Source organism: Zonotrichia leucophrys, chromosome 9 (genome assembly GCF_028769735.1).
Source record: "Zonotrichia leucophrys gambelii isolate GWCS_2022_RI chromosome 9, RI_Zleu_2.0, whole genome shotgun sequence".
NCBI lineage: Eukaryota > Metazoa > Chordata > Aves > Passeriformes > Passerellidae > Zonotrichia > Zonotrichia leucophrys.
This window is the reverse complement of record NC_088179.1, coordinates 17,372,863-17,398,322: the sequence shown is the minus strand read 5'-3', so window position 1 is coordinate 17,398,322 and position 25,460 is coordinate 17,372,863. Positions and strand designations below refer to the sequence as shown.

The 25,460-nt window shown below is 41.8% G+C and overlaps 1 protein-coding gene across 6 annotated transcripts in view; it reads right to left on the bottom strand.

Annotated features, from left to right (window-relative positions):
• Nucleotides 1-25,460, bottom strand: part of MCF2L2 (MCF.2 cell line derived transforming sequence-like 2) — a 151,118-nt gene that overhangs the window by 90,673 nt on the left and 34,985 nt on the right. For 5 of the 6 annotated variants that reach the window (XM_064720927.1, XM_064720928.1, XM_064720929.1 and 2 more), the window contains exons 2-8: nt 24,858-24,941; nt 17,124-17,238; nt 11,993-12,083; nt 10,646-10,765; nt 5,233-5,349; nt 1,973-2,122; nt 813-937 (exon numbers count right to left, since the gene is read on the bottom strand). In XM_064720927.1, coding sequence (XP_064576997.1) covers nt 813-937; nt 1,973-2,122; nt 5,233-5,349; nt 10,646-10,765; nt 11,993-12,083; nt 17,124-17,238; nt 24,858-24,941 — 802 coding nt within the window. The remainder of the gene's footprint in view (nt 1-812; nt 938-1,972; nt 2,123-5,232; nt 5,350-10,645; nt 10,766-11,992; nt 12,084-17,123; nt 17,239-24,857; nt 24,942-25,460) is intronic. The other variant, XM_064720926.1, reaches the window with a different exon arrangement.

Genomic DNA, 25,460 nt, shown 5'->3' with positions numbered 1-25,460 from the left:
AGTTTCATGCATGAAATCATCAAGTTATTGGGGTAAATGCCAATAGCTCCCTCTTATTTGTCTCAAAAGTAAGTTTCTGTTTTCAGTCTGTCCCTCGAAAACTTTTTTTTAATCAAAGCTAGTTGTTGAATTCAAGATGAATTCACAAATTCCTTTGGGATGACTGTTCAAAGGATTTTAAAGTATTCAGTGAAAAATATCAGCTCAGCTTTACTTTTAGCACCTTTGTTCCCAGTTAATGCAGACACACTGAAACCCTAGCACGGCATTTCTCTTTGCTCTGCATCACATGGCACAGCAGAAAGTTCTACATGGTGACTAAAAGCTTTATGGTAATAACTAGCATTGTAGGAAGGAAAGGGGGGTTCTCTCACTGGGTTTCTCTGGATCTGTGACACACAGAATGTTTCAGGTATCATCTTCATCTGCTCTTCCCCCAGTGTTTCCACAGACACTCACAAGCACATCACCCACTCATCTCACAGAGACTCAGGTACTACTTTCTAGCCAGGTACAGAAGTTTGGAGGACATACATGTTATGGAGAAATAGGTCCCACCTGAAATCTTCAGCCAGGTAGTTTGTGATCTGACCAAAAATTACCAAGAAATTCAGGACTTGTTTGAACCTGCCGTGGCAGTCTAATCAAGTCATTTCCTCTAAGCTATTTCCTTCTTGGACTTACCTGTCCATAAATCCTGAGTATGTGAACCAGTGGTAATTTATAACCTGCATATTTAAATTATTTAAATTACATCTGCATCTCCTAGGAATAAATCAGCAAGTTGCACGAGGTAATTGAGCTCCACTGACCTTTCCACGGTGGCCACATTTTCCAGTTCATCTGGACTGAGTTTGCTGTTGGCACTTCGGGTGACTGGCTCCCGGATGCACGTCAGTAAGGTGGCCCCCTGCTTCACTGCCAGCTTCAGCTCATCCTGAGGGGAAAAAACAAGCCAAAAACCAAATTGTATGTACTTTTAACAACACCCACATCTCCTAGATGACAACAGAGTAATGATAAAGGAGGATCCTTTCATAGGTACAAAATACTTGAAACAAAATATAAATGCTTACCAAAGGTGGTATGTTTTTCTAGCAAATGCAGAGACCTAAATCTTTTAACTTTGAAGAGTAAATCTATTTCTGAGAAGAGGAATAGAATTTCTGAGCAGTATGCAATTTCTGAGCAGATTGCATATCTGACCAGGCCACTTGCAGAATAAATTATTCTACCACAAACTGAATGTATGCTGTAGATTGTGAGCTGAGAGACTGGGCTGAGACATTGCACTTCTTAATGGAATTTCCTCAAACAACATTGTGCCATGCTGAGCCGTAGTACACCAGCTATTAGAAGTCATCCACAGAAGTGTCTTCCCAGCATGAAAGATGAGCAATAAAAAAGACAAAGAGGCTCAAACGTTAACTTGTCAGATGACGAATCCCCACATCACTGCACAGTTCTTCCATAAAAATTGTTCTTGTGCTAATATAGCTTAAGTAGTATTTTTAATCTTGTGTTTAACCTAAGGCATTTGCTGAAAGCAGTAATATTTACTTCTGATCCTTATTCTGCAAAGCCAAACTAGCCCAAATTTATTTTTTAAACAAAACAACAGTCACCATCTAGTTAGATCATTCTATTCCTGACTATCCTCACAGATGTTCTTTTTCTGCTCCAATATAAATCCATCCTTTCTGATAAACTCTTCGTCAAGGGCCCATGCTATTCCAGATCTGACCCCTTTACTCCCTCTCACACAGTGGAAGTGACACATCCCCATTCTATCATTCCTGAAGCTGTAAAATGTGCTTTTTCCACAGCTGAATCAAATTGACCTCCTGAACCCAGGTGTCTGTCCTCCTCCTCAGTGGTTTCCAGACAATGGATTGCCAAGTGATGGCAGAAAATTTTGTTAGGTCAGAGCTCATCTATTACACTGCTGGAGCCATCGTGGGGCAGCAATCACCTTCAGCTTGCTGTGGTGCTCGGTGTGTGAGGAGAGAAGCTCCTCTGTGCACTGCACGTCGTTGGGAAGTTCAGTCTCTGCTAAGTCTGTTCCAAAGCTCTGTAGCATCTGTGCTGTTGTTTTTACTGTCATTGCAAAGTTTTCAATAGCCTGGAAAAGCAAAAGCATAAAGTCACAGATTGGTTATTTACCCTTAGCCCTTTAACAACCCTTCATGCTTCAGGCACACCGTGCTGCAAGTATTACATGCCTGTAAAGCTGGTCACATTGCCTATTTTTGGGTGGATGTGCTTAAAGTTACAAATCAACCACAAATGATCTTTTCTCAGGTCTGCACATATTGTCACCTCCATGAGCCAATGGGGATCTCCCAGAGCTCAGCAGACATAATGAAACCACAGGAGGACATCAGCTTCAAAGGCAGGCCTGGAACTTCAGATCCTCTGCCCATGCTTGCTTGGAAATTCTGTTGCATTAAAAATTTTAATGAAGGCTTTATTTAAGTTGAGAACACTACTAAAATATATAGGGCAAAGCCTTTATATTTATACAGCCATTGTTCACTCAGCAGTAATCTGTCTTCCCCTGACTTCTGAATATGTGCATCTCCATCTTGCCTATCTGTATGAGATGCATTCCAGTCCCTCCCTCCCATCTGTCCATGCTAGTACACAAATACAGGAACAAGTAACTACAAATACAGTTAAAATGCATAAATTCATGGGATCATTGCTGTTTCTTTATCACTTGGGTGCACCAACACAAAACTTGCCAGAAATCTGGTTTTAATGAAGAATGGGGAAGTGAGGAAGGCTAAAAAATCAATGCCACCTTCTTAGAGCAGAATATAATGTTCAGACCTGTGACACTTTATATCTAGTAGCAAGTAACTGCACGGGATGTTTTTCCATGATCCTGCCCAAATTTGGGGGTGGCTGTGTTGTTCTGTATAGCTCTTTATTCTTTGTACATTTTGATCTAATCCCCCACAGGTCTGAGTCAGTCAACAAGCACTAAGGATGCTCTTACACCCAATCAAACACCATGTAGCTGTTGCAAACTGCATTCCTTTCTCCAGCAATGATGGGAATTCATTGTTTGCAACTGTGACAGATGAAATTATGCTGTGTGCTCAGTGAAAAACAAACTGGAGGTAGATCATCATTCAAAAGGTGTAGAGAGAAATTAGCCCATATTTGTGATCTCAAACATGCCCCCATGAAGGAATGCTAGCAGAGTTCACAGCCTTCTTCCCTTTTCCCCCATAAATTCATGTCTGCTTTCAGCACAAGCAGTACAGACCCACACATGCTCTTAGTGTATGCTGCTGTTCTCAGCACTGGAACTACTGGATTAGAGTTGGCTGAAATGTCACACTTCTGACTGCAACACAGACATGGCCATCCATGACCAAAGGCCGTTTACTGAAAGCCAAAAATGCACTCTGGGGGCAAGAAAGTCCACAGGCTCCTGGCAGCCAAGAGAGGAGAGCAGAAACAGTGAATGATGCAAGGAGGTTGCTGTGTCACTGCCATTTAGCCAGGTTTTAAAGCTTTTTCAGAAGAAAAGCACTGGCAGGACAAGACATGAGAACACTGAGAGAAGCAGCAAAGGCCATGAAGACCATAGCTCAGCAAGGCTGGAAGTCAGATTGTTTCAAGGTGCCATGGAAGCTGACACTTCCCTGGTGACAGCCTCTTATCCAGCAGATATTCCTTGGCTGACTGCACCATGAACTTGTCAGTGTTTCACTTAATAGCCTGCTTGCCCCCACTCTCTCCTGTGCATATGAGCAATAAAATGTTCCATGTACCTAAGTTACATCTGTGGATTGGTTTCTTTCCAGTCTCTGTGCTTGGTAAATTTTTTTCTAACAAATTTAACCAAAACCTCTGGGGATTACATAGCCCTACTCCTACAAATTCTTGGCTCATTTTGTTTGCATATTTTACCTACATATATATTATTGCTTTATGTAGACCCCTGTCATTAATAAATATTACAACTTTTCTTGTGCCTCTTTTTATCCCCTTCATATTTTCAGACCTTTTGCTGTTTGAAAGCTCTTACAGATGATTCATTTCTTCACACTTCCCCTTCCTGCAAGGATGGTTTCATATTTTTGATACTTTTGACACATAAGCCTGTTCACTCATTTCAACTCCAACCTCATTATAGTCAACACAGTTATAAATGTAGAAAATCAATGCTAAACAAAATTCAGATTCTATGTTTGCATATTTAGAAGGCTGAAATATTTGGTGGTTCTCAAGGAGACTAAAATTTAATAAGGACAGAAAAGCACAAAAAAAACTATAGCAAGAAAATGACAAAAGTGGTTTGACTTAAATTACCTCAGAAAAGCTCTTTTTATGGGTTAGGTGTAACTAGCTCATCAAACCCAGAGCTGCTCAGATCTTTGCAAAACATGGAGGCTTACATTGGGTGTGGGCTCTAATCTATCAGTCTTGCAAGTAGGCCCACAAAGACAGACACAAACATTGTATAAACTCTCTGTGAAATTAATTACTTTTCCAGGATCATGACCCAGCTTGGCACATTTTTGCTTAGGAAGAATGAAACAATATTTTGTCTGCTAATGTGCCGGAGTTTGGAGTCTGTTTTTTGTGAACTGTCATCTTAACTGGGTACCATAATGAATTGTTTACATTGTTTTGAAGCAGACACTGAAATGCATTAACCAGCCCAAAAAGGAAGCAATCTAACCTGTACAAGTTTCCTCAATAGAATAAAAGTCTTTCTGCCTTCCTACTAGCAACTGTTCTTCAGTTACCCAAAATAAGACCCAGCATGCTTGTATAGTATAGAAATGAAAAAAAAATACAGTGCCCTGAGTATTTTTATTCTCTTAAAAGCATGAACATAATTAATCATTAAAGTGAGATTTTTGACCTTACTTTTGACCTTTGTAAAGTCAGCAAAGTACGACAGCCTATTTTCAATTTCAGCTGAAGGCCTATGAATCCCATCAATTATTGAAAAGGCAAGAGAAGGCCTTGCTGAGTAAGAATACCACGACACTCTTAGGCCCTGGGCCAGGTACACAGTGAGATACAATTACTGCTTCCATTACAAACTTTTGGGGAATTTGCCTTTCTCTGTTTGAGTCATGGATTTCCTCTTTCCCCGAGTCCCTAGCAGAATCCAGAGGCTGCAATGCAACTGAAAAGTTCCTGCTGAGTGGCTGCTCTGCATTTGTGCCTGGGCAGCTGAGGTGTGATGTGCAGAGCAGCACTCACCGTGCGGTGATGGATCCACTGGCTGTGCCCGTACTCCAGGGTCCCTCCCAGCTCCCGCGTCAGCTGGCTCTTGTCAATGTAGCCATGCAGATCAGAGACAGAATTTAACATGATGATCTGAAAGGAATCCAAACACACTGGACTGAGAGAAATAACAAGCCTTCCAATCAGTGTTCCTAGGATCTGGGTTTGCCTGAACATAGATGACCACTGCAGTTCCACCAGAGGCCATCAGTTCTCATTTTGCATTTTCTCATGCCATGGCCACAGTTTATTTTCCCTACATTTTGCCTTCTCAATGTGTACATGGACATTTTTGAACTAACCTTGGTTTGACATCATCTTCTTCCTTGCTGGGCTGACTCATTTTGCATGTGCATCAAGACCAAAAGTATGGTACTCATAATGTTCACACAAACTTCCATAACATAATTTATTCTCTAGATAACATTTATTTACAGAGAAATGGAGGCACAGGCAAGTTAAACATCTTCTTCAACACAAACCACTTGATCCAGGGAAGTGCTGAAATGAAACCATTGAGAATAAGATTTTTCTTTCCGTTTTCTGATTTTTTTGGCACTGTATGTTCACTGAATTCACTGGCATTTTTCCATTTAAAATCATAATGGAAGAGAAAGGAGAAAATACACCTAGATCAATTATTTTACTTTAGAATCTCCTTACCACTAGACTTGCTTGAAGAAAGCCAAACAAGATTTGAGTTCATCTTCAGATAAGCAGCATTAACTTTTGGCAACCACTGTAAATTTGTCAACACAAGTGGTTACACAAGAAACACTCATTTATTGTTGTTCCAACAGCTAGAAGATTTGCCAGGATTTCAGCAACAGAAGAATAAAAATTTGAGCACAAATGATTAAGAATTTTAAATAAATAAATGTCAAAAACATGTCAAATGTGTTACTTGATCCTATTTAAAGAAAGCTTAAGTGGCTCTGCATGTCAGCAGGCTCCAATGGAGCATGGTAAATACACTGACAAACACTGTGGACAGTGAGATGAGTGCAGATGTATGGAGACAAGAGGATGCATATTCTAGGCTAACAGTGCTCTAAGAAAAGCCTCAAGAACAAAAACCCAAACAAGTTTTTAGCTGATCTTTGTTACAGAATCTTTCTAAAATAATTCAGGTTGGCGGGAACCTCAGCTCTCTAGTCCAACTTTTTTCTCAAAGCTATGTCAGCTGTGAGATCAAACCAGGTTGCTCAGGTCTTTATCCATCAAAGACTTAAAAACATCCAGTGATTGAGATTGTACAACCTCTTTGGGCAGTCTGGTCTTCTGCCTGATTGTGGTAAGAAAGTTTTTCCTTATGTCAAGTCAGAGCTGCCTTTGTTTCACTTGATGTCAGTTATTTCTTATCCTACCACCACACACAAGCTGGCTGCAGTGCCCAGTAGCCTGGAGGGACTGGAAAGCTGCTGTTATGTCATATTAACCCTCCTAAGCCTTCCCTTCTCCATGTTAGACAAGCACAGTTCCCTCAGCATCTTCTTACAGAGCACATGCCCCAAGTCCTGACCTTCTTGGCTTTCCAAGATTACTCCAGGTTAATATTTTTCTTGTACTGGGGGAACCAAAACTCAGGGTGTTCTCAATGTGAATTAATTAGAGCCAAGTAAAGGGGGATGAGTGGTTGTCTCAACCTGTTGGCTATGCTCCTGTTCATACTGCTCCTGTTAATGCAGGATGCTGATGGCTTCCTTTGCTGCCAGGCACACTCTGGCTCAGGTACAGCTTGCTGTCCACCAAGTTCCCAGCTCCCTTTCTGCAGAGATGCTCCCCAGATAGGCTACACTGTGAATCATTGTCAACAACAAAACTGTTTTATTGTTGGAAGGGAAGGACATAAGTTATTTCTTGAGTAAGAAAATCCTTGTGGAAGGAAACTCTTTCCCAGTTGCAGGACTTTGCTTTGCTCCTTTGGTATATAAAAAATAATAAGCTGGTCAGCCCATTCCTTGAGTCTTGGAGTTTACCATCTACTTCTCCTGATTTAGTGTCATCTGCACACTTGATGACAGTGCAACCTCTTGCCTCTTCCATGTCACTGATGAAGACATCAAACAGGGCAGGTCCCAGCAGGTATCACTACAACTCTCCCCTTCTTGCCCACTTTCAGGCAGAGTATGCCCCATCACCATTACCCTCCTAACCCATCATGAAACTGGTTTTTAAAAGCACATGTAGCTGTCCATCCATCCAGACTTTAACCTGACTTGGATACAAGAATATAGTGGAGGATGCATCTGGCCCCAGGGACCCATACAGGCTGAAAATTCTCAAGTAGGCCCTCACTCTGTTCTTTTTCACTTCCAGCAGTCCATCTTCTCCTTAACCTCTGTCTTTAAACACAGAAACAAGGAGATCTTGTTGGTGAAGAAACTGTGGCAAAGAAAGGTATCTCAGCCAAAGTTAAAGGAAAAACTGTTCCCTGAATGTGTTATGAAACACTGTTCTGTTATGATCAAAGCCAGAAAGTTCAAAAAAGCTGCATCATCTTGAAAAGGCCTCATACTGGAACATAAAGTCTATGCACTAATTCTGAATTGGAAATCACATTTGAAAAAGTAAATCTTAACTGCTTTGTAGCTTTTCCCCATCAGAGATGTTGCTGGCAAGCTAGAACTCTTCTGATACTTCAAACCTCACTGAAAGCACAGAGGTACACTGTCATGCAGTTTCCTTTTAGGAAGAATTTTGTGTTTGTTTTAACTTGGTATGCTCAGCATGAGCCACTAAACAAACCTATTAATATTGCCAGCTATGGTGCTACCCAACAGGGTGTGGGTCTTCACCATGCAGGCATTCCTGCAGGAGAAAGCCTATGAGCAATCCAGCATCCATCTAAAAACCCACTCTGAGAGAGCATTAGCATCTCCCATGCTGCTTGCCAGACAGGAGACAGCCACAGTCTGTCAGCTGGGGAGTGCAAGGAGCAGCAGTTTAGAAGAGAGGGGTCAGTGTGGAACCTGGAGCTGTGGCGGGGCTGCCTCTGGATGGGTTAGGCTGTCAGAAAGAAGTCACAGACTAAAAAGCTCAAGGAAGCACTTGCTATGGACAGATTGTTCAGACTTTTATGTATGTTCTGAAGATGCTTTAATTCTCTTCCTATGATGGGAGGTTCCTTGGGTACATCTCTGGGTGTTCCTTTTGAATTCACAGATTTTAATCTCAGATGAACACTGCTGTGTCTCCTATATTTCTATATCTTAATCCTGGCTAATGATATCTAATCAAATCACTATCCCAATAAAAATTTACCTGATGAGGTTTTATTACCCACATTTGTATGTCAATGTGATATAAATCCTGCATTTCCTTTTTGTGTCTGGTTGTTTATTGCAACCTTTATTTCCAGCTCCTCTTTGATCTTCTGGTTTCTACTCATTCCAGTATTGATTTAACCCAGCAAATCTATTTTACTGAGCATATTTTCAGTCTGATAGCTCAAATAAATTATTAAACAAATATTTCCTTAACAAACACACACAATATTCTTGGAGCTCCTTTTGAATGCTCATGTCTTGGTCCTGACTCACAGTTGTGATAGAAAATGCCACCTATCCACGGACCAGTTACAGCATGAATGTTGTCATAGAGCCAAACACACAACACAAACAAACAACATGCAAACAATTTAAAAAATTATGATGATATTGAAGGTAGGTACTGATCCCTAATTCCTTGAGTAAGCACATCTCCAATGGAACAAGAACTCTGTGGTCCTGTTCTCCTGCTTGGCATTTAGGATGCTGTTTTCAAGGAGGACAAACAGACATTGTTCTCAGTAACTTCCCTGCTCTGAAACTGGGGTATGCAGGGCATGCCCAGATGGTATTTTTAGGATGAGCAACACAGGAGAAAAGCCCCTCCAGAGAGCATGGCAGATCCCAGGAACTTAGAACATCTGTAGTACCACCCCAAGTAACTTAGAATAGCATCAGACATATGTGGGCAGCCTGTCTATAAATCTGACAGGCTGCCTGCAGATATCTGGGCAGGAGGCTGCAGGTGTGTCATGCTCTTAGTCTTTGTAAGGCTGCTGTCTAAGAGCTCTGTGGACGTACCCAGGATGGCTCAAAATATCCAAGACAACCCCAAACTAAACTGATATCTTCATTTTCCTGCCTATAAGAAAGATAAGTTAGCATTTCATATTTAATGCAGACCCCTGCCTAGAACTAACCTCCCTTCCAACTTTGATCCCTTCCAAGTTTTGAAATGCAACTCTGATGTCAAATAAATTGCTAAAAGTATAGGAAATGCTGAATTGCTGGAAAATGCCAGTCCTTTATGAAGTTGTCCCTTTCTGGGCTGCAGCCACTGGTAGAAATGTTGCTATAGCAACAGATTGTGGCATATTAAATATAGGTACATCCATTTTTTAAACTACTATAAAATATTTTGGTTTGCATTCAAATGTAATTTTTTTCATCAAGTTTGCATTTTACCAAAAAGCCCCCCTTACCAAAAGACAGTAAATGTTACCATTTAACCACAGTAACCAAATGTGTTCCTTTCCTGTATGCACTGTAATAAATAGATGCTGTCTCTCACTTCAGGAGAAGCAGAAAGTGTTTTTAACACCTGAACCTCCAACTTGAGTTTCAACAGAGCTAGAATTTGTTGGAGAAGACCCATAAGTATTTTTTAAAACAACATAAACCCAAAAGCAAAATCCAAAGCAGTCATCTGAAATCCCTCCAGTAAAGTCACTGTGGAACACAGTATGAGACTGATCGAGGAATGAAATATCATCAATAATCATAATTCAAGTTTATGTATAAAACTTTAAAAATTTTGACACCACATGCAAACATGCTGCTAAAAACAACTCCTAAAAGACCCCTCATAAAATAATCTCCAACTCTTTCAGGATTGATAACCTTCTTCATATCACAGTCTCATCAACCTACACATATGCCAAGTGCATATAAAAATAACTAAAACACAAACTCTGAATCTTGAGGGCATGGGAATCATAAAAGACATTCAGAATAAGCAATGTTAGAGGGACAGTCAGCACTGCCATGGATAACCCATCAAACAGTGCAGAATTCAGCCTTAGGCTTCCACTGCTCTGTAGTCCTGAATACTTATGTTTGTTGCTGGAGTGGGATCTGCCTCTGCTTACATGAAGGGAACATCTCCACTGAGTTAAAATGCCAAAAACTGAGCCACATTTTCTAACTAGACTAGACATGGGAATGTGTCCATTAAACACTACGAACCATCCACTGCTAAATAACTCTTTGGCATCACCACACAGACCCAGATGAAAGGCCCCAGGTGCCACTTGCAATCATGGGTTATGGGAAATTGCTGAGAGCCCAGAACTGCAGAAATGGAGAAAAGAAAATGCATGGACAAAAAACTGCATGCTTACCGGTACCTTCATTTTAAAGTCATCTCGATAGAGTTTAATGCCAATGTCAGCGATTGCCCTTTGGATAAAGCGGGAGGGTCTCAGGACAAACACCAGCTGCAGGTTCCCTGGAAATGCTCCCTGCAAGAAATACAGAATTCTTAGAAGGCACATTTCTACCTTACAAGGGAATTTTCAGCCAAGTGTTTCCTCACCAGCAGGGCAAAGCAGGTAGGGCTTACTGAACCTTGCTCAGTCCAGCTGCTCATTGCCTCAGCTGGTCCATTCAGCATGTGCTCATTGTCACTGTTTCCAAACCCACCAGGAAGACTGACCCATGTATTTTACTGCCCAACAGGAAGACTGACCCATGTATTTTACTGCCCACCCACATGTTGTTTCATGATACAGATTTATCATTCCTGACTATTGCCTTTCTCCCCCAGACTCAAATCCCACCAAATCCCACTTGCACCACCGCACCAGTTTTCCCATTTTTTAGGCTGCAGCCACTAGAGGGCAAAGCTGGCTGCCCACACTGGACTGGTGAGGGAAGCTGGTAGCACAGAGGGGTTCCCCAAGTTGACCTACTTATTCACTCTGCAAAGGGTTTTGAATCTTTTTAACCTCACATATTTTTACACACAGGCAGACACTCAACATGTTCATCAGATATGGCCCTGCCTGCAACACCCAGCCTACATCTCTCACACTCCTCTGAGCTCATCAGGCATAAAAAAAGAACAATTTCTTGAAGAGAGCAGCAAAAACCCTGAGAATGAAAAACATTTCTGTCTAAATACCTTGAAAGAACTTAAAGTCGCCTTTGTCATCCCCCCATCCTACACCTCTGTGTGTAAGTGCTTGGTCCTCTCACAGTAAATGCTCCTAGTAAGAGATGTATAAAACCAGCTGCTTGTTTTAGCACTGGAAATCAGTGCCCAGCTCTGACTTTTGCAAATAAGCTATTAAGAATTTCTGACAGAGATCATTTACTACTGTGCAAACACAAATCCCTTGGGATCTATTTCTTTCATAAGCAGGCCACGTCATCCCTCCTCAGGGCACAGAAGGGGTACCTCTTAATACTCCTCTAGGAACCAACTTCAAATTATTAGAATTTATATTGCAGTCAACCCAGAAAATAAGGAATTTGTCCTAATTCAGCAGTAAACAAGACTGTGTAATTTGTCTCTGCAGCTTCCTCCCTCTCTTATTTAACACTTAGGAGCTGCAGAACCAGGGAGAATCTGCATCCACAGCCAGAAAATGGGAGCTTAAAATGAGCAGAGGAGGCTGTATCGTGTGCTGAAGGTCCAGCAGACAATTTTAATTTCTAGAAGATAAATAACAAAAGCAAGCACTTACTGCTATTCGTGTCAGGGATGCCTTGACTGCACTCCATTTGTCCCGTCGTCTGTCTATGATGATGATGAATCCGATGCTGGCAGCCTCCAGACTGCAAAACAGATGAAATAGGTGTGCTGGGTTACAGGGAGACACTCCTGTTCCAAGGCAGAGAACTGCAGCAAAACACAGCCTCCGTCACAGCACGCTCGGAGCCCATTATGAAAACACAACGTACAGTGGAAAGAATGAATATTTGGCAGAAACGCACATGAAAAGGAAAGCCAGCAAAATTTCTCTTTCCAGCATAAGGCTAGCAGCTTACACAAAACATGAATATTTTATCTGCTGAATCTCTCAGCTGCCGTGCTACTCTGCTGCCAGCCTAGGTGACATGAATAGTTCAGGATCACAAATTACACTGTGCTATTTTGAAGACAAAACCCCCAGATCTTTTTTTTTTTCCTGCAAAATTAGACACCCCCCTACAGTCTTCATTCTCCAAGTATGCCGACACCTGACAGGGGCACTGAGCTCCAGGGCATCAGTATCCCCTGACTTGTGTACACAGAGCCCCAGGAATTCTGGTAGGCAAAGCAGAAAATGAAGAGTTCTATTTTGCCAATCACAAACTTGTTCTGGGGTTGCAAGTCATTCCAAACTATCCTTTTCAACATATTGGCTAGAATAACAGTTCCTGTTCCTTCTCGGTGCTTTTCAAGGAGGATCTAGGAGGCAGTGATTTGGTGCTCCATTCCACCTTTGTAGACCTCATAAATACACCATCCTCTCTTTCCCTCTCAAAAATTCCACTCTGGAGTGCCAGGTTTCAGTGGGACTGCTCTTCTCTCTGCCTTCCAAGGGCACTCAGCATTGGAGAAGCTAAGAAGTACACAGTGAGTGTCCAGAACCTTCACTAAAGCAGGATGGCTCAGTCATCTCAGAACAAACCAGAGGCAGGCAGCAAGAGTATAAATGTCATAATCAGAGGACATAGTGCAATCAAACATCTTATCACAGGTTCAGGGGAAAAAATGGTTTAAAGTATCTCCTTGATCCCTATTCCACTGTCCATACAAGAACCAACTCAGGAACTGTTTCCATGGGTAATTTTATCCAAACTCATGTCAATAATCTACTGAAGACTATCAACACAGCAACAACTCTGAGCTCTTGTAGCAGATCTGCAGGATCAAAAACTGAAAGCCAAAGTATTGTGCAAAACTGGGATGCCATGTAAATGCTCCTAGTAGTTCATACTGATAACAGGAAAACACACTGAATTTTCCAATGCAGTATTTTTACAGCAATCCTTCCTCTGAGGATTTAAAAATTCAATGACAATACATGACCTTTCCTCTTTAGTAGTGCAACATGCAGCTCTCTGCAGAGAACAGAAAATATGTTTGCAGCAAAGCCTCTCAAGCACAGGGAAGACAATTTATCTGGTTTACCTTTTATAAATACACAAATGTTACATACTCTTCAGTAGTCTTAGATATACACATAGACATATCCTTCAGTAGCTGAACAAATATTCCACAGAATGAAATTCCTTGATAATGTTCAAATAAAGGCAACAAAGATATTGTGTCTGTTGCAGAAAGGGTGAGAGAAACTAAACACAAAAGTGTCAACCTGGGCCCTTCATCTTCAAATGATGTTCAGCACAGCATCAGTTGTAGTCAATGAGATAAGCCAATGGTACTTGTATGTTTGCTTTTTGATGTGGAGGGGGTTTTTGTTGTTTTGCTTGTTTGTGGGATTGTTTGTTTGCTGTTGTTATTGTTGGGGGGTTTTGGGGATTTTTTTCTTTTTAGCTAGATAGGACTAATGAAGTCCTAAATTTAACCAGGGAAAAGAGAGAGTGTCAGCAAGGGATCCTATTTCACCAGCATGCTGAAAGGCCATGCCAAGGTCTGAATGTCATTTGGCACCAAGGGATGGATGCAGGCACACAGCCACAGGAAGAGGCTTGGCTGAGATGGCAGCATCAGCACAAGTGGACGTACAGCTGAGAACCCCCACTCCAGTGTGCATCCAGAAAAAGCTTGTTTAGGAACAAACACACACACACATTCTAACAATTTTCTCAGTGTCAGTACTGTAATATCTCTACCCTCATTATGAAAATGCATTGGGGTTTCTCTAGTTCTCTGAAGAGGAGGGTTTGAAGACAATCCTGAAGAGCAGATAAACATCAGGCTTGCCTCCAAAATAAATTCTGTCACATTTGCCCAATCTACATATGTCTGGCAGAAAGGTTCTCTTTCCCTGAATGAAATATCTGCAATCAGCAGAACTCTTCCATCCTCACCTCTATATTCAGGTTTGCCCTTGAACACTGACTTGAGATGTTGAATTTCCTGACCTCTTTTGGAAGGAGAAAAGGACATCTGTTTATCAAAGTACTTAATCCATGTCAAGCTAAAGAGAAAGGAATTCTGGCCATGGAATAAAGCAAGTAAAAAAGGGATTTCTGGAGATATCTAGTGCATGCACAGAGGTATGCATGTACATACACCATGTTACTGAGTGTCTGTGGATGTGTTTGTATGCAGACTCCTTTGGTGGAGCAGTTGAACCACAGGGAAAATGAATCAGGTGACAAAAGTCTCACTGGGCTGATCTTCAACCCTATCATATGTTTTGTCAGATGAGCATATAAGATTAATTATTCCAGAGGGACTTAGAAAGTTACTAACACTAAGTGATGTTATCTGCAATCACAGAGCTTATCTCCACAACTAGCATGAACATTATTCTACAGGATATGCAAAATCAGACACTATAAAAGACAGATATTATCTCTACATTTGCCTGGAAAATTATGCTGATTTTTCTGGTTCACTAAGCTCTGAAGAAGGAAGTATTTTCTATGATAAATAGGATAAAGTGCTTTTCAAACTATACCTCTTCTTACCTGATTCATGGCCAGAACTTTGTAACTGCAGAAGAGTTAGAGACTGTTCTCTGTTCTTAGTCACTTTGTTGGATACCTTCACATCTTTCTTGAGAATTAAAGTGAAAGGTGGACAAGTAGCAGTGAAATCACACACAGGAATACTCAGGCTATTACACAGGAATACTGTTATATTACACACAGCCCTATCTAGTACAGCAGTGCTGGCAAAAGCAACAATGCACACGCTTTACTGCTTGCTGAGGTACATGGCAGAGACACTGTGTGCATGGACCAGCCAACTGCAGATTGACAGGGCTCTGCTGCACCCAAACAGATCCACAGCTTGGGCCTCATTGAGTTTGAGCTCTACATAATTATGTCATAAATCACACAAAGCTTGCTGCTCAGGTTCTTCTTCTAAATTAACACCTTTCTCCCTCACCATTTACAGAGATAGTGGCAAGTTTCAAATGGTGATTCAAAAAATGCAGGCAATCTTTCTAAAAGCACTGCAATAAAGTGCAATAAATTTCCTGGAAAATTCACATCACTTCAGTGTGACCTGTGATGAATCTAAGAGCCAAACCAAGGTGCTGGTATGCAGAAAATGCACCTTGAAACCCCAGCTTGACCTTGAACAGGTCATTTAGAGCAAACTGAGCAGTCACTTACTCAACACAAGTTCTGGTGATCCTGTCTGTGGAGTGAGATATTACTCACACGTATCTCAACATCTGTAAAATAGGTATATCACAGCTCTCCTGACTTACAAAGTTTTGAAACTCAGTTCTTCATTCTTTGCACATGGCTCTGGGATTCCTCAGGGGAAGAGAAGATAGAAGAGAACTGAAACTGTGTCAAAGCAAAGGTCCATCTAGTCCAACACCCTGACTCCAGTATTGGTAGATAGTGGCTGCTGAGACAAAGGCAGCAGGAAAATGAGAAGGACAGTATTTCTCTTTATATATATTCTCCCAAGTCCCAGCATTAAGGAATAAATTAATTTCTTCAGCCTGGTTTGTATTTGAGCCATTGTGTCCAGCTGCCATTGATGGAGCAATCCTTCATGAATTTGGCTAATTTCTTTTGAATGCATCTGTGCTTTTGGGCACCACACAGGCTGCAGAAGCTCAAAGGGTTTCTGTCTGTCATGTTGACAATGTAACATGCTGGTTCCCCACATGTGACAAAATCACTGGGAATCATCTCCCTGCATACCAAGTACAAAGAACTGAAAAACTACTTTTATGGTTTTCTCAGCTACTGCTGCTGTTGTACATACCCTGAGGCTGGTCACTCTCCCAGTCCTGAAGGGGTAAGGAAATACTGAAAACAGAGTTTCCCCTGGCTGAACAGAAGTCCCACAGAGCAGAGTGAAATAATGAAGCTGTTAAGTTCACAGTATGTGGTTTCTCTCAGCTTGCTTTGGCAACCCTTTGGCCATGACTTTGGCAAATACACGTAGGTGGAGCTGTAAAACTTCTCACTCAGACTTGAAGGAGGCACGTTTTCTGCTATGATCCTCTGAGCACCTTTATGCAGAAGACCACAGGAAATGATAAATCGTTGCTGTGCTTCTCACTAGTACAAACAGCCATGGTCTAGAGACAGGACCAGGGGACTGAAAAAAATTTTAAGCTCTCTTAGATGAACAAAAAATAATTCAGCAGTCAAGCCTTAGCACATTTCCTCAGAGGAGGGGAAGTCAGTTTTTTTTTCACTATCCTTATAAAGCTGCAGGCAAAAAGCAAGGAAAACATCCTGGCTGCAGAGCAATCTCCAAAGAAATGAAGTACCTGAAAGCACATGGTGCTTGCCAGAATCCTGTCAATGGGGCACCTCACTTGCTTTCTCAGCAAAGGGAAAGCTGCATAGAAAAGTGTACTCAGAGAAAAAGCAGTCATGGGGCTTGTGTAAGTATGGCTCCTTCCTGAAGCAGCCCTTCCCTCATTACATCCAGTGCCCCTGAGGCTTCTCACAAACAACCCCTCTTAGCTCCCTTTGATCTGCTACCTTTGCTGCTGCTCTTCAGATCTATTCCTGTTCCAATTCAGTTCAACCTGCCCTGTGTGAAGCTCTCTCTTCCACGACACAATTCCTAGGGCTTCCAGTAGATAGGGAAGTTTCATAATGACTGGAGAGATGCAGAGGCACTGGTATGTCCTGGTAGCACCACTAAAATCAGTGAGCCATTTTGGGGAAGCAAAACTCTCTGGGAAATCAACAGAAATTTGTGCTTAGTCTCACCTGGGAATGCTGGTTAGATAAGTGACCACGTTCAGAAAATCATCATCAGGTATCTCACTGAATCCTGCAAATTCTGGAAAGGTTATAATGGGTGCTCCATCCTTCCCTCTTCCTCCTGCAAAAAAAAAAAAAAAAGTCAAAGTTTAGAAGGTGATTTTATGACTTTGGACAGACTGGTCAGTACTCAAGTGGGAAGCACGGACATATTTCTCCTTCTAAAGCACCCACATCCAGTAATCATCAGCAGCTCCAACCACACAGAAGTTATGAGGGGTTTTCTCACCAGCTTGGGCTCAAAGCTGAGAAGAGACTGAGGGGGCAGCAGCACATAAAGCAATATGATGAAACAAAGCTTTTGTTACAGGTACCTTATTGCTTAGTTCTCCTTAAACAGGGTATTAAGGATATTTTCCCTGAGTCTTTCTCCTTTTTCTGCAATTTTTATGTAAATCTACTTTTTGGACCAGGCTCATTGGCTCTAACAACCCAATACTGAGTGTATTTGTGCTGCAGACACAGTTTTCTGAGTCATTCATCACACACAGAGGACTCTTACCCCAGGGACAGCCAGTTTCTGGGCTTCTCTTTAGAAAAGAGGAAGCTGTGAGGCAGTAAATTACCTTCCTCAGGAAAATGTCCAATAAATGATCCCATTAGGAGCATGGGAGCGGGGGGGGGGAAGCCCATTCTCATTCCTTGAAAGCACCCTCTAAAACCCCATAAATAATCCCTGTTTCCAGGCTGCTCCCATCCACCATTGCCTTTCCTTGTTGATAACCACAGCTGATGCCACAAACCAGTTTCTCCTGCTCTGTTGGTGGTCATTGCAAGGAGGTGCTCCAGTAATTCCTGGCTATTTCTCTGTAGAGTGGACAGTCCCTTGCTAGTCCTGATCCTGCCTCTGCCCTATCCTCACAGCCTCAGTTGGATTATTTAAAATCCTTTCTGGCCAAGGAGAGCTGGAATGCTGTGAAATAAAATGTTTGCACATGGTAAAACTCAGAGCGCTAGAAAATAGGAATTTTGAACAAGGAAACCCTTTTCCTTCTTGGTATCTGGTGACATGGCATCAGCACATTACCTTCAGTCCCCCTTTTCCTTTCTGAAGCTTGGTTATTGCTTTGATTACATATGAAAATTACTCAGTTGTGTGAGAACATTCACTAAGCTCACCTTGCTAGGGAGAAAACAGGCCTACAGAGACTCAAAACTGTCTCAGCCAAGAGAGAAAGCAAGAAAGCCATTATTCACACTGCACTGAATTGGATTTCAAATGCTGAGCAGAGCCACAGCCTCCACATTAACCTCCCCACTGGCCTTGGGGTGATGCCAAATGCTGATGGACCTCCCGCTGCACTGTCTGCAGTCAGCACTGATGTAGAATATGCTGTCTTGCAAGTTTGGTCAGGCTTTTCCCAGACTGCTGCACTCTAGACCAGCAGATACCCAGTTAGGCTGGTTTGTTACAGATTCTCAGTGACATCTCCTGGACACAAACAGTAACAGCCAGGAAAATTTAATACCAAATTTGTCTGCTCTTTGTGCAAAGCTCAGTGTGTGCCAAGGTATTTCATACTTGGTATCTTGTGAGCATTCACAGGATTTCTGGGCACCAAACTTTCTCATTCACATATTTCAACTATGTGAATATACTTCAAATGAGGAAGATGCAGTAACTTGGAATATTTTGGTTTAAAGCAGCAATATTTGCCACTGGAGGATAAGGTAGAGATTCCCCTGGATTCCCTACTTTTAACACTTGATAATTTATTTGCAGTTATACTCAAGATTTGTTCAAACTACACGTTTCTAAGGGTACTTCTAATGCTCCTGCTAATGAGGAGCTCTTTGTGCTCCTTTTATTTCATCTCCTGCATCTCCATTGACACATGTGCTCTTCTTCCCCTGGCCTCTTCCCTGAGCTGGATGAGGCAGGCTGATGATGCACTCTGTGTATGTGGGTGTGTATTTTTGTCATGGGATCTTCTCCTATAAAAAGCCATCTAAAAAATGAATGTAAGCAGACTGAACACAGACTTCCTTTCACCACTGGCAACAAATCTAGGACACTTAGGAGCAGCCTCAGACTGAACATTCAACTAGGAGTCAGCAGCTCCTGCCTCTGACTCAGCCACAGGCCCTTTACAGCTCCTGATCTCCATCTCATTCCCCAAGGTGAAGGCAACACTTCCTGCTGCAGCCAGAACCTTCAGATGGTTCAGCAGAGCTGTATTTCAGACAGGGAAATAAACAAGGAAACCTTCAGTTCCTGCCACACCAGGAAATTAGGGGGAAGTCTGAAGGAGTTTGGTATTCAGAAATTGTTAAGTGCTATGATGAGAAGAGAGCAGAAATGTGTAAAGTGTTGAGTGACAAGAAATACCACAAATATGTTACAAGTAGGTTTTTCCTGCCCATATCTGAACTTCAAGCAGTACTTGAGTTACAAAGGAAAATTATCTACATCCATTTTGGATAAGGGATATAAGGGAAGCTCCTTAAATACCAAGGGTGTCTGGAAAACTCTTCAGTAAAAGACAGCAATTCCATACATCTAAATGCTAATGCCACTTTTTCCCTGACACTAATCCAAGAATTGCTGCAGTATGCAAATTTCTGCAGAATGTGGATTGACAAGATGCAGCCCTTTTTCCTCGACCATCAACCTTTCTTTCTAGGGAGTTACCACAAGATTTCTTCCAGTCCTTCCAGCTAGATACTATTCAGTGTCTTGAAAGGGCAGACAGCACAAACTAAAGGCCAACAGGGACAGTCTCCAGTCAGCACCATAGCCATAAGGACTGAGCACATGGAATTTGTCTTTAATGAAATTTAGAAGAGATAGCACACAAGCAGTATCAGGATTGTACAAGGTACCCACGGTAATTGGACCTTCATAAACTCTCAGGTGTGTCAATCCCCTAAGTCCCAGGACACAGAGCAGCATTCATAGCTGCTCCTGTTGGGCAGACTTTCCAGCAGCCAATGCAGCCTGGATAGCTGCTGCAGTGAAGATGGGGCCAGAATTCAGCTGTGGAACAAAACAGCTGAAGTATTTGAGGAAGGAATATACGAGGGGGAAAGAAGGTTATGGCAGTTGAGAAAATTTAATTTTGCTTTGCAGTGTAAAGAGTGTGATTGACAAATGAGGTGTGAGTGCTGAATTCTGAGAGCTCTCACAGCTGAATCTGTATATTGGTATGAACTGATGTAAAACCAGAAAGCAACCACAACTGCAGGCCAAGGCCCTGAACACAATGAGGATCTTAGACAATCTCCCACTCCTCAGTTCCAGCCCTCCCATGCTTCCCACCCAGGCACAAAAAATATCCATGGTTGAGACAATAAGGGGCTATACTGAAGTCCTGTTCTATAGCCAGCAGCTCTTCTAACTAGAGATCACCAAATGTGCTGACTCCCTTGGGAAATAAAACCAAAACAAATGAAAAGCATCAGCCCAACAAAGGGGCTATAGTCAGGAGAAGTTCCAAAAGTTAGTCTGCAAGTTTCCAGAGCTCACCTCCCCAGGCTGCCACAGGCACTAACTCATCAGTTAGTATTGGAAAGTGTTCTCTCAATGCTGCTGATGTGTGCAGCCTTAACTGCTTGGGCCTGCCCACATGCAGAGAGCTCCCTGAGTCCTCACAGCCCAGCCCTGACTACAGTTCATCTCCTGGGTCAGACAGCCAAAAAATCTAATGATACCTTGGCTGAAGTTTCACTGCTTTGGTCAAGTCTTGCTTTTTCCAAGCTCTGTTGTTTTGGTTTTCCGTGTTGATTAAGAGTTGTGAATGATGAATTTCTCATTAAATCAAGTTTCCTGGGTCTCAATTTTTATAAAAGATCCAAACTGTCCTTTTGGCAAGGTCAGGCCAGGTTTTCCAAAAGGCTCAGTTTAAACAGGAAACAGATGGCCAAATACCCTCCAGGCTTTGCAAATTAAATAAACTGGCTTCTGAGTCAGTTACCGTTTTCAGATATACTCTCCCATCCACTGAAGTCTGTTAACAGGAGCAGAACACAAAGAAAATGATTCTCTCTGCTAATACATTTCGTGACAGTTTGCCTAATAAAGTCGTGATTTAGCAACATGATCCATTATTGCTGCAAATGGCAGATTGGGCTCTTTGACAGAGTAATTACAGATAAGAACAGGTTGTGAAGCTGCAGATAAAAAGGGGGGGGGAAGGAATGGTAGCAGTTCCAAGAGCAGATTGGTACGGCAGGACAGACAGAAAAAGTATTCTACTAGTGGTTCTTTATTCTTGAGTAAAAACTGGTGTGTTAGAATAACCAGGCTGTCAGTACTACTCAGCTTTGTGATCTAGTTCCCTTAACAGCTCCAGGAAACACACAAACCTAGCTGAGCACTCGGTGTTGTCACAGCTGTAGTCCATTAACTGAGAGTTTGGTTTGCAGGGAAAGGAAAGAGGCAGTAGTGATATCAAAGCTAGAATTTAACCACAAGAACCAGTACTCCTACCAGATCTCACAAGCTAAGCAGGGCTATATCAGCACATGGGAAAAGAGATGACCAAAGTAAAATTCCATGATTAAGGACACTGCCACATTACACTGCAGCCATTTCCATTACCTCAGCAGACCAGGGAAGACTTTGGAGAGTTTCCCTGTCCTTGGCATGGACTAAGGTCTTGATTAGTCTGGTAGGTGGAGGACCAGGACAAACAGGAGGCTGTTAGCAGGTAATACATTCATTACAACTAGACCCTGATACAATCAAACACCTAACTCATCAGACTTCTTATATAATTCCTACCATCTGCTCAGAGACCACAAGACAGCCAGATCCTCTTAAGAAGTTTGCACACAGCAATAGTGGAGAGAAGTGTTCCTAATGAGTCATGTCCAGAGAAAACAAAGAGCCTTTGATTCAATCATTTTCCCCTTTCTTTTCTGCTTTACTGCAAGGAAACATTGTGAGTTCACTGCATCTGTCTCAGCTGCCAGCTGTAACTAAAAGGGTGGTATTAACTAAAGAAATACTCATTTATGACAAAGTTTACAAGAGTGAACCACTGACTTCCATTATCACTGGACAAATGCATTTGGGGTCAACAGGACTGAGCAGGAGAGCTTGACAAAGCCAGAGGCTGTGGAGTAACACAAACCAGAGTCAGTGCTGCATCCTCTGGGCTCTGCACAGGCATGGGAGAGGTGACTGGTTGTGCCCCGGGGGCTGCAGCCTCCAGACTGAAAGAAATAACCCCATCTAGTAAAAATCAGTGTATACCCCTGTTAGGAAGTTGTTCAGAGAAACATAATTTATGTGCCCAACGCTCTACAAAAACATTGGAATTGTCTTTTACCTTGCAAGATGGTGACACCAAAGAACAGAAGGGTTTTTTTTTTCCCAGACAGTGGCTACTGAGCTGCAACATTTCAATATGGGAAACCAGGAATAGGCTAAGTATCAAATTTTCAGCCACCATGTAGGCAAGCACTGAAGCACCAAAATATTTGTGGTTCCTGGTACCTAATGAAAAGCAGCTAACAGCATGCTTTGAGGAAAAGCTACAGAGCCATCTGGAAAAAAAATCTAAATCAAATGAGGTCATTTACATGTGAATTACTTTAATAAGTGAAATGAGGCAGAAGAGTGCCCAGTTTTGTCTTCATTGCATGAGAAAACCAATCTTTTGCTAAAGGAAAAAGAAAGTTACATTATTTAGAGAAATGCATTTTTGAAAAGTATAGTAATGTCTCACTTGCACCTAAAGTTCTCTTTGCAGGAGGCAATAGAGAGAGTGAGGAAGATTCCTGCTATGTTTTACCTATGACTCACCAGTGGTCACCAACAGAATAAGACCAAAGGGGCTTCTAAGCCTTCCTTAACTTCTTCACATGCTACCATGGGGATTTTGGAGTGGAGGCACCCAGGTTTCCAAATCTATCTGTAAACTTCAGACTGAAATCAACTTAGAAACTATGAACTACACTGCCCTGTTTTATAGTGGGATACTATTTCTGGACTGTACTGAGCAGATTTTGGATAAGCCTGAAAATTCTTAAAATGAGATTTGTTATTTAAGTAGATGGGGGCATGAAAGACACCTTCTCACTTTCCTTTGTTATTTGTTATTAGTACTTCTATGTGGATGAACCAGTTATTTGCTGATTCCTAACAAACAAGCCCCTAAGCCTTGCCTTCTATGAAGAGTTATTTTTCAAGTCTTTAAGCAGCTCACATTTCAACAGCCTCATTTAAACACCTTTCTCATCACTTCCAAGAATAAAAGAATTAGATAAATGTGAAGAGTTGAATTTGCTAAAATAGCAGGTGAGAATACAGGCACTGCTGAAATTATGAATCCATAAAGAAATATGAAAATTCTTTTTTTATGTCTACCCTTGACATTTTTATTCCTTGTTTAATGTTCTAGCTGGAACTGGAAATGGGTTTTTTCTTCCTGTTTAGTAAACCACTTTCCATAAGTTGCTCATTATATGCTGTATTCAGCTTTTGCTATTGGTCCCAAATGTTGCAAGGTAAAGGAGTTCAAAAATAGCAATCCTCCACATTTTACTGGGTAGGCAATTGCATATGAGGCACTCAGTTCTCAACAATTCCTAGGGTTTGAGCAATTTAATGCAGTTCCAGACCCTGTCCTGCCCAGAGGGGCGTGCTCATCAGGAATTCTGGGAAGGTGGGACCCCGAGATGTTTTACTGCAGATGAGAAGGCAGCACCCTCTGCTGAGTCAACACCCTCTGCCTAGTGCAAACCCTTTAGTTATTGAGCTTAGGAAACTGCCACAAGATCCTACCTGCAAGCCTCCAAACTCAAGTTTTGATACTCAGAGCCTCATAAAGAATTCTGTGTAAATTAGATTTCAATTTTTTTCCGCAAATGTATTTTAAAATGCAAAGACAGAGCAAGAATTGGGCCTGCTGAGCTGACCATTTCCAGAGAGCTGAGTTGGTGCACTCTGTGCACTCTATACCCACCAAGAGGGACAGGCTTTCCAAGAGGACCTTCTTATGATCTCAGCATTTTGTGCAAAATCATGACACTTCACTGTTCCTATGAGGAATATGATCAGCAAATTCTGAATTTTCTTATTTGCAGAACAGACAGAAATAGAGACAAAAGGAGTTGCCAGAGGCCATGCAGTCAACAGCAGAGACTGTTTTAGGACCTAGATAAGATTTTATCATCTACCGTATCCAAAATAATGAATTAAATAATTTGCCAAATATTTCAGTATCAGCTCTTTCTTTGGGGAAGGAACTGCGTCACTTTGTGTGATTGCAAATTTCAGGCAAACAAAAGACTATGTAATAATCATATCTTTTAAAGATTAGAACCTTACATTTTAGCAATGAATCATTTCTCAAACAAAGGCAAATGAGGAAGAAGGGGGAGGTCATGAATAGATCCCTGATAGACCAAAATCTTTTCCCACAAACAAGATCCTTGGACATTGTGCAAAGATATGCAGTGAAAGTTTTGTTTAATTTCTTGCCCTCTAAATAGGCTCCTCCCAGCCCACTGTGGAGAACATGGAAAATTAACTTGCCTTAAAAAAGCAATTACAGCAGCTTGGCACTTTTCCATTCCATACACCATGAATATCTGACTGTAGCAGCATTTCTCAGGAGCAATATGAAAATACTATTGCAACTGCTGTACGGAGCTGAAGGGTGACAGACAGCATGACACATTCCACTATGTCTCCAAGAGAATCACAGAGTGTCATTACCAGCAACTTCTTACCTGACAAGATTGCAAATTGCCTGTGGAGCTGCTCTATTATATCCACTGCTACCAGCGGCCGTATCTCCTGCTGCATGATTTCATCTGTGCAAGGAAAAACAGAAATCTTCCGTGAATTCATAAAGCCTCAATGACAATTTTTTCCTCCTTTAACAACCCAGCAAAACAAAAATGACACTCCAAGCCTAGCCAGACTATTGCCTGAGCTATTATATGACTATTGTGGTAAAGATTATGGTACTTACAGAGTCTCCTCTTCAGCCTATTAACTTCATCTATTGCCTTGTGATTTCAGAGAGAGCTTTTCATAAACCAGCTCCAGCGGATTTGCCAGAGCTTGCCACAGGTTTGCTCAAGCTGACAGTGGCTCCTTACCGCTTCAGGTTCCATATTAAGTCACTGCATTTGGCCTCCCACTACAGCAGTTTTTCAGTCTTTGAGGCAGTGAAATCTACTCCACATACATGGCCCTGTTCCACCCTGAACTCCCCGAGCTCTGCTGGAGGACTTTGTGTAGCCAGCCAATCCACAAGGGTTTCCTTTCCCGATGCTTTTTCCGCTACAAGCAAATTCATAGTAAAAGGAGGAAATAAGGGGCTGTGA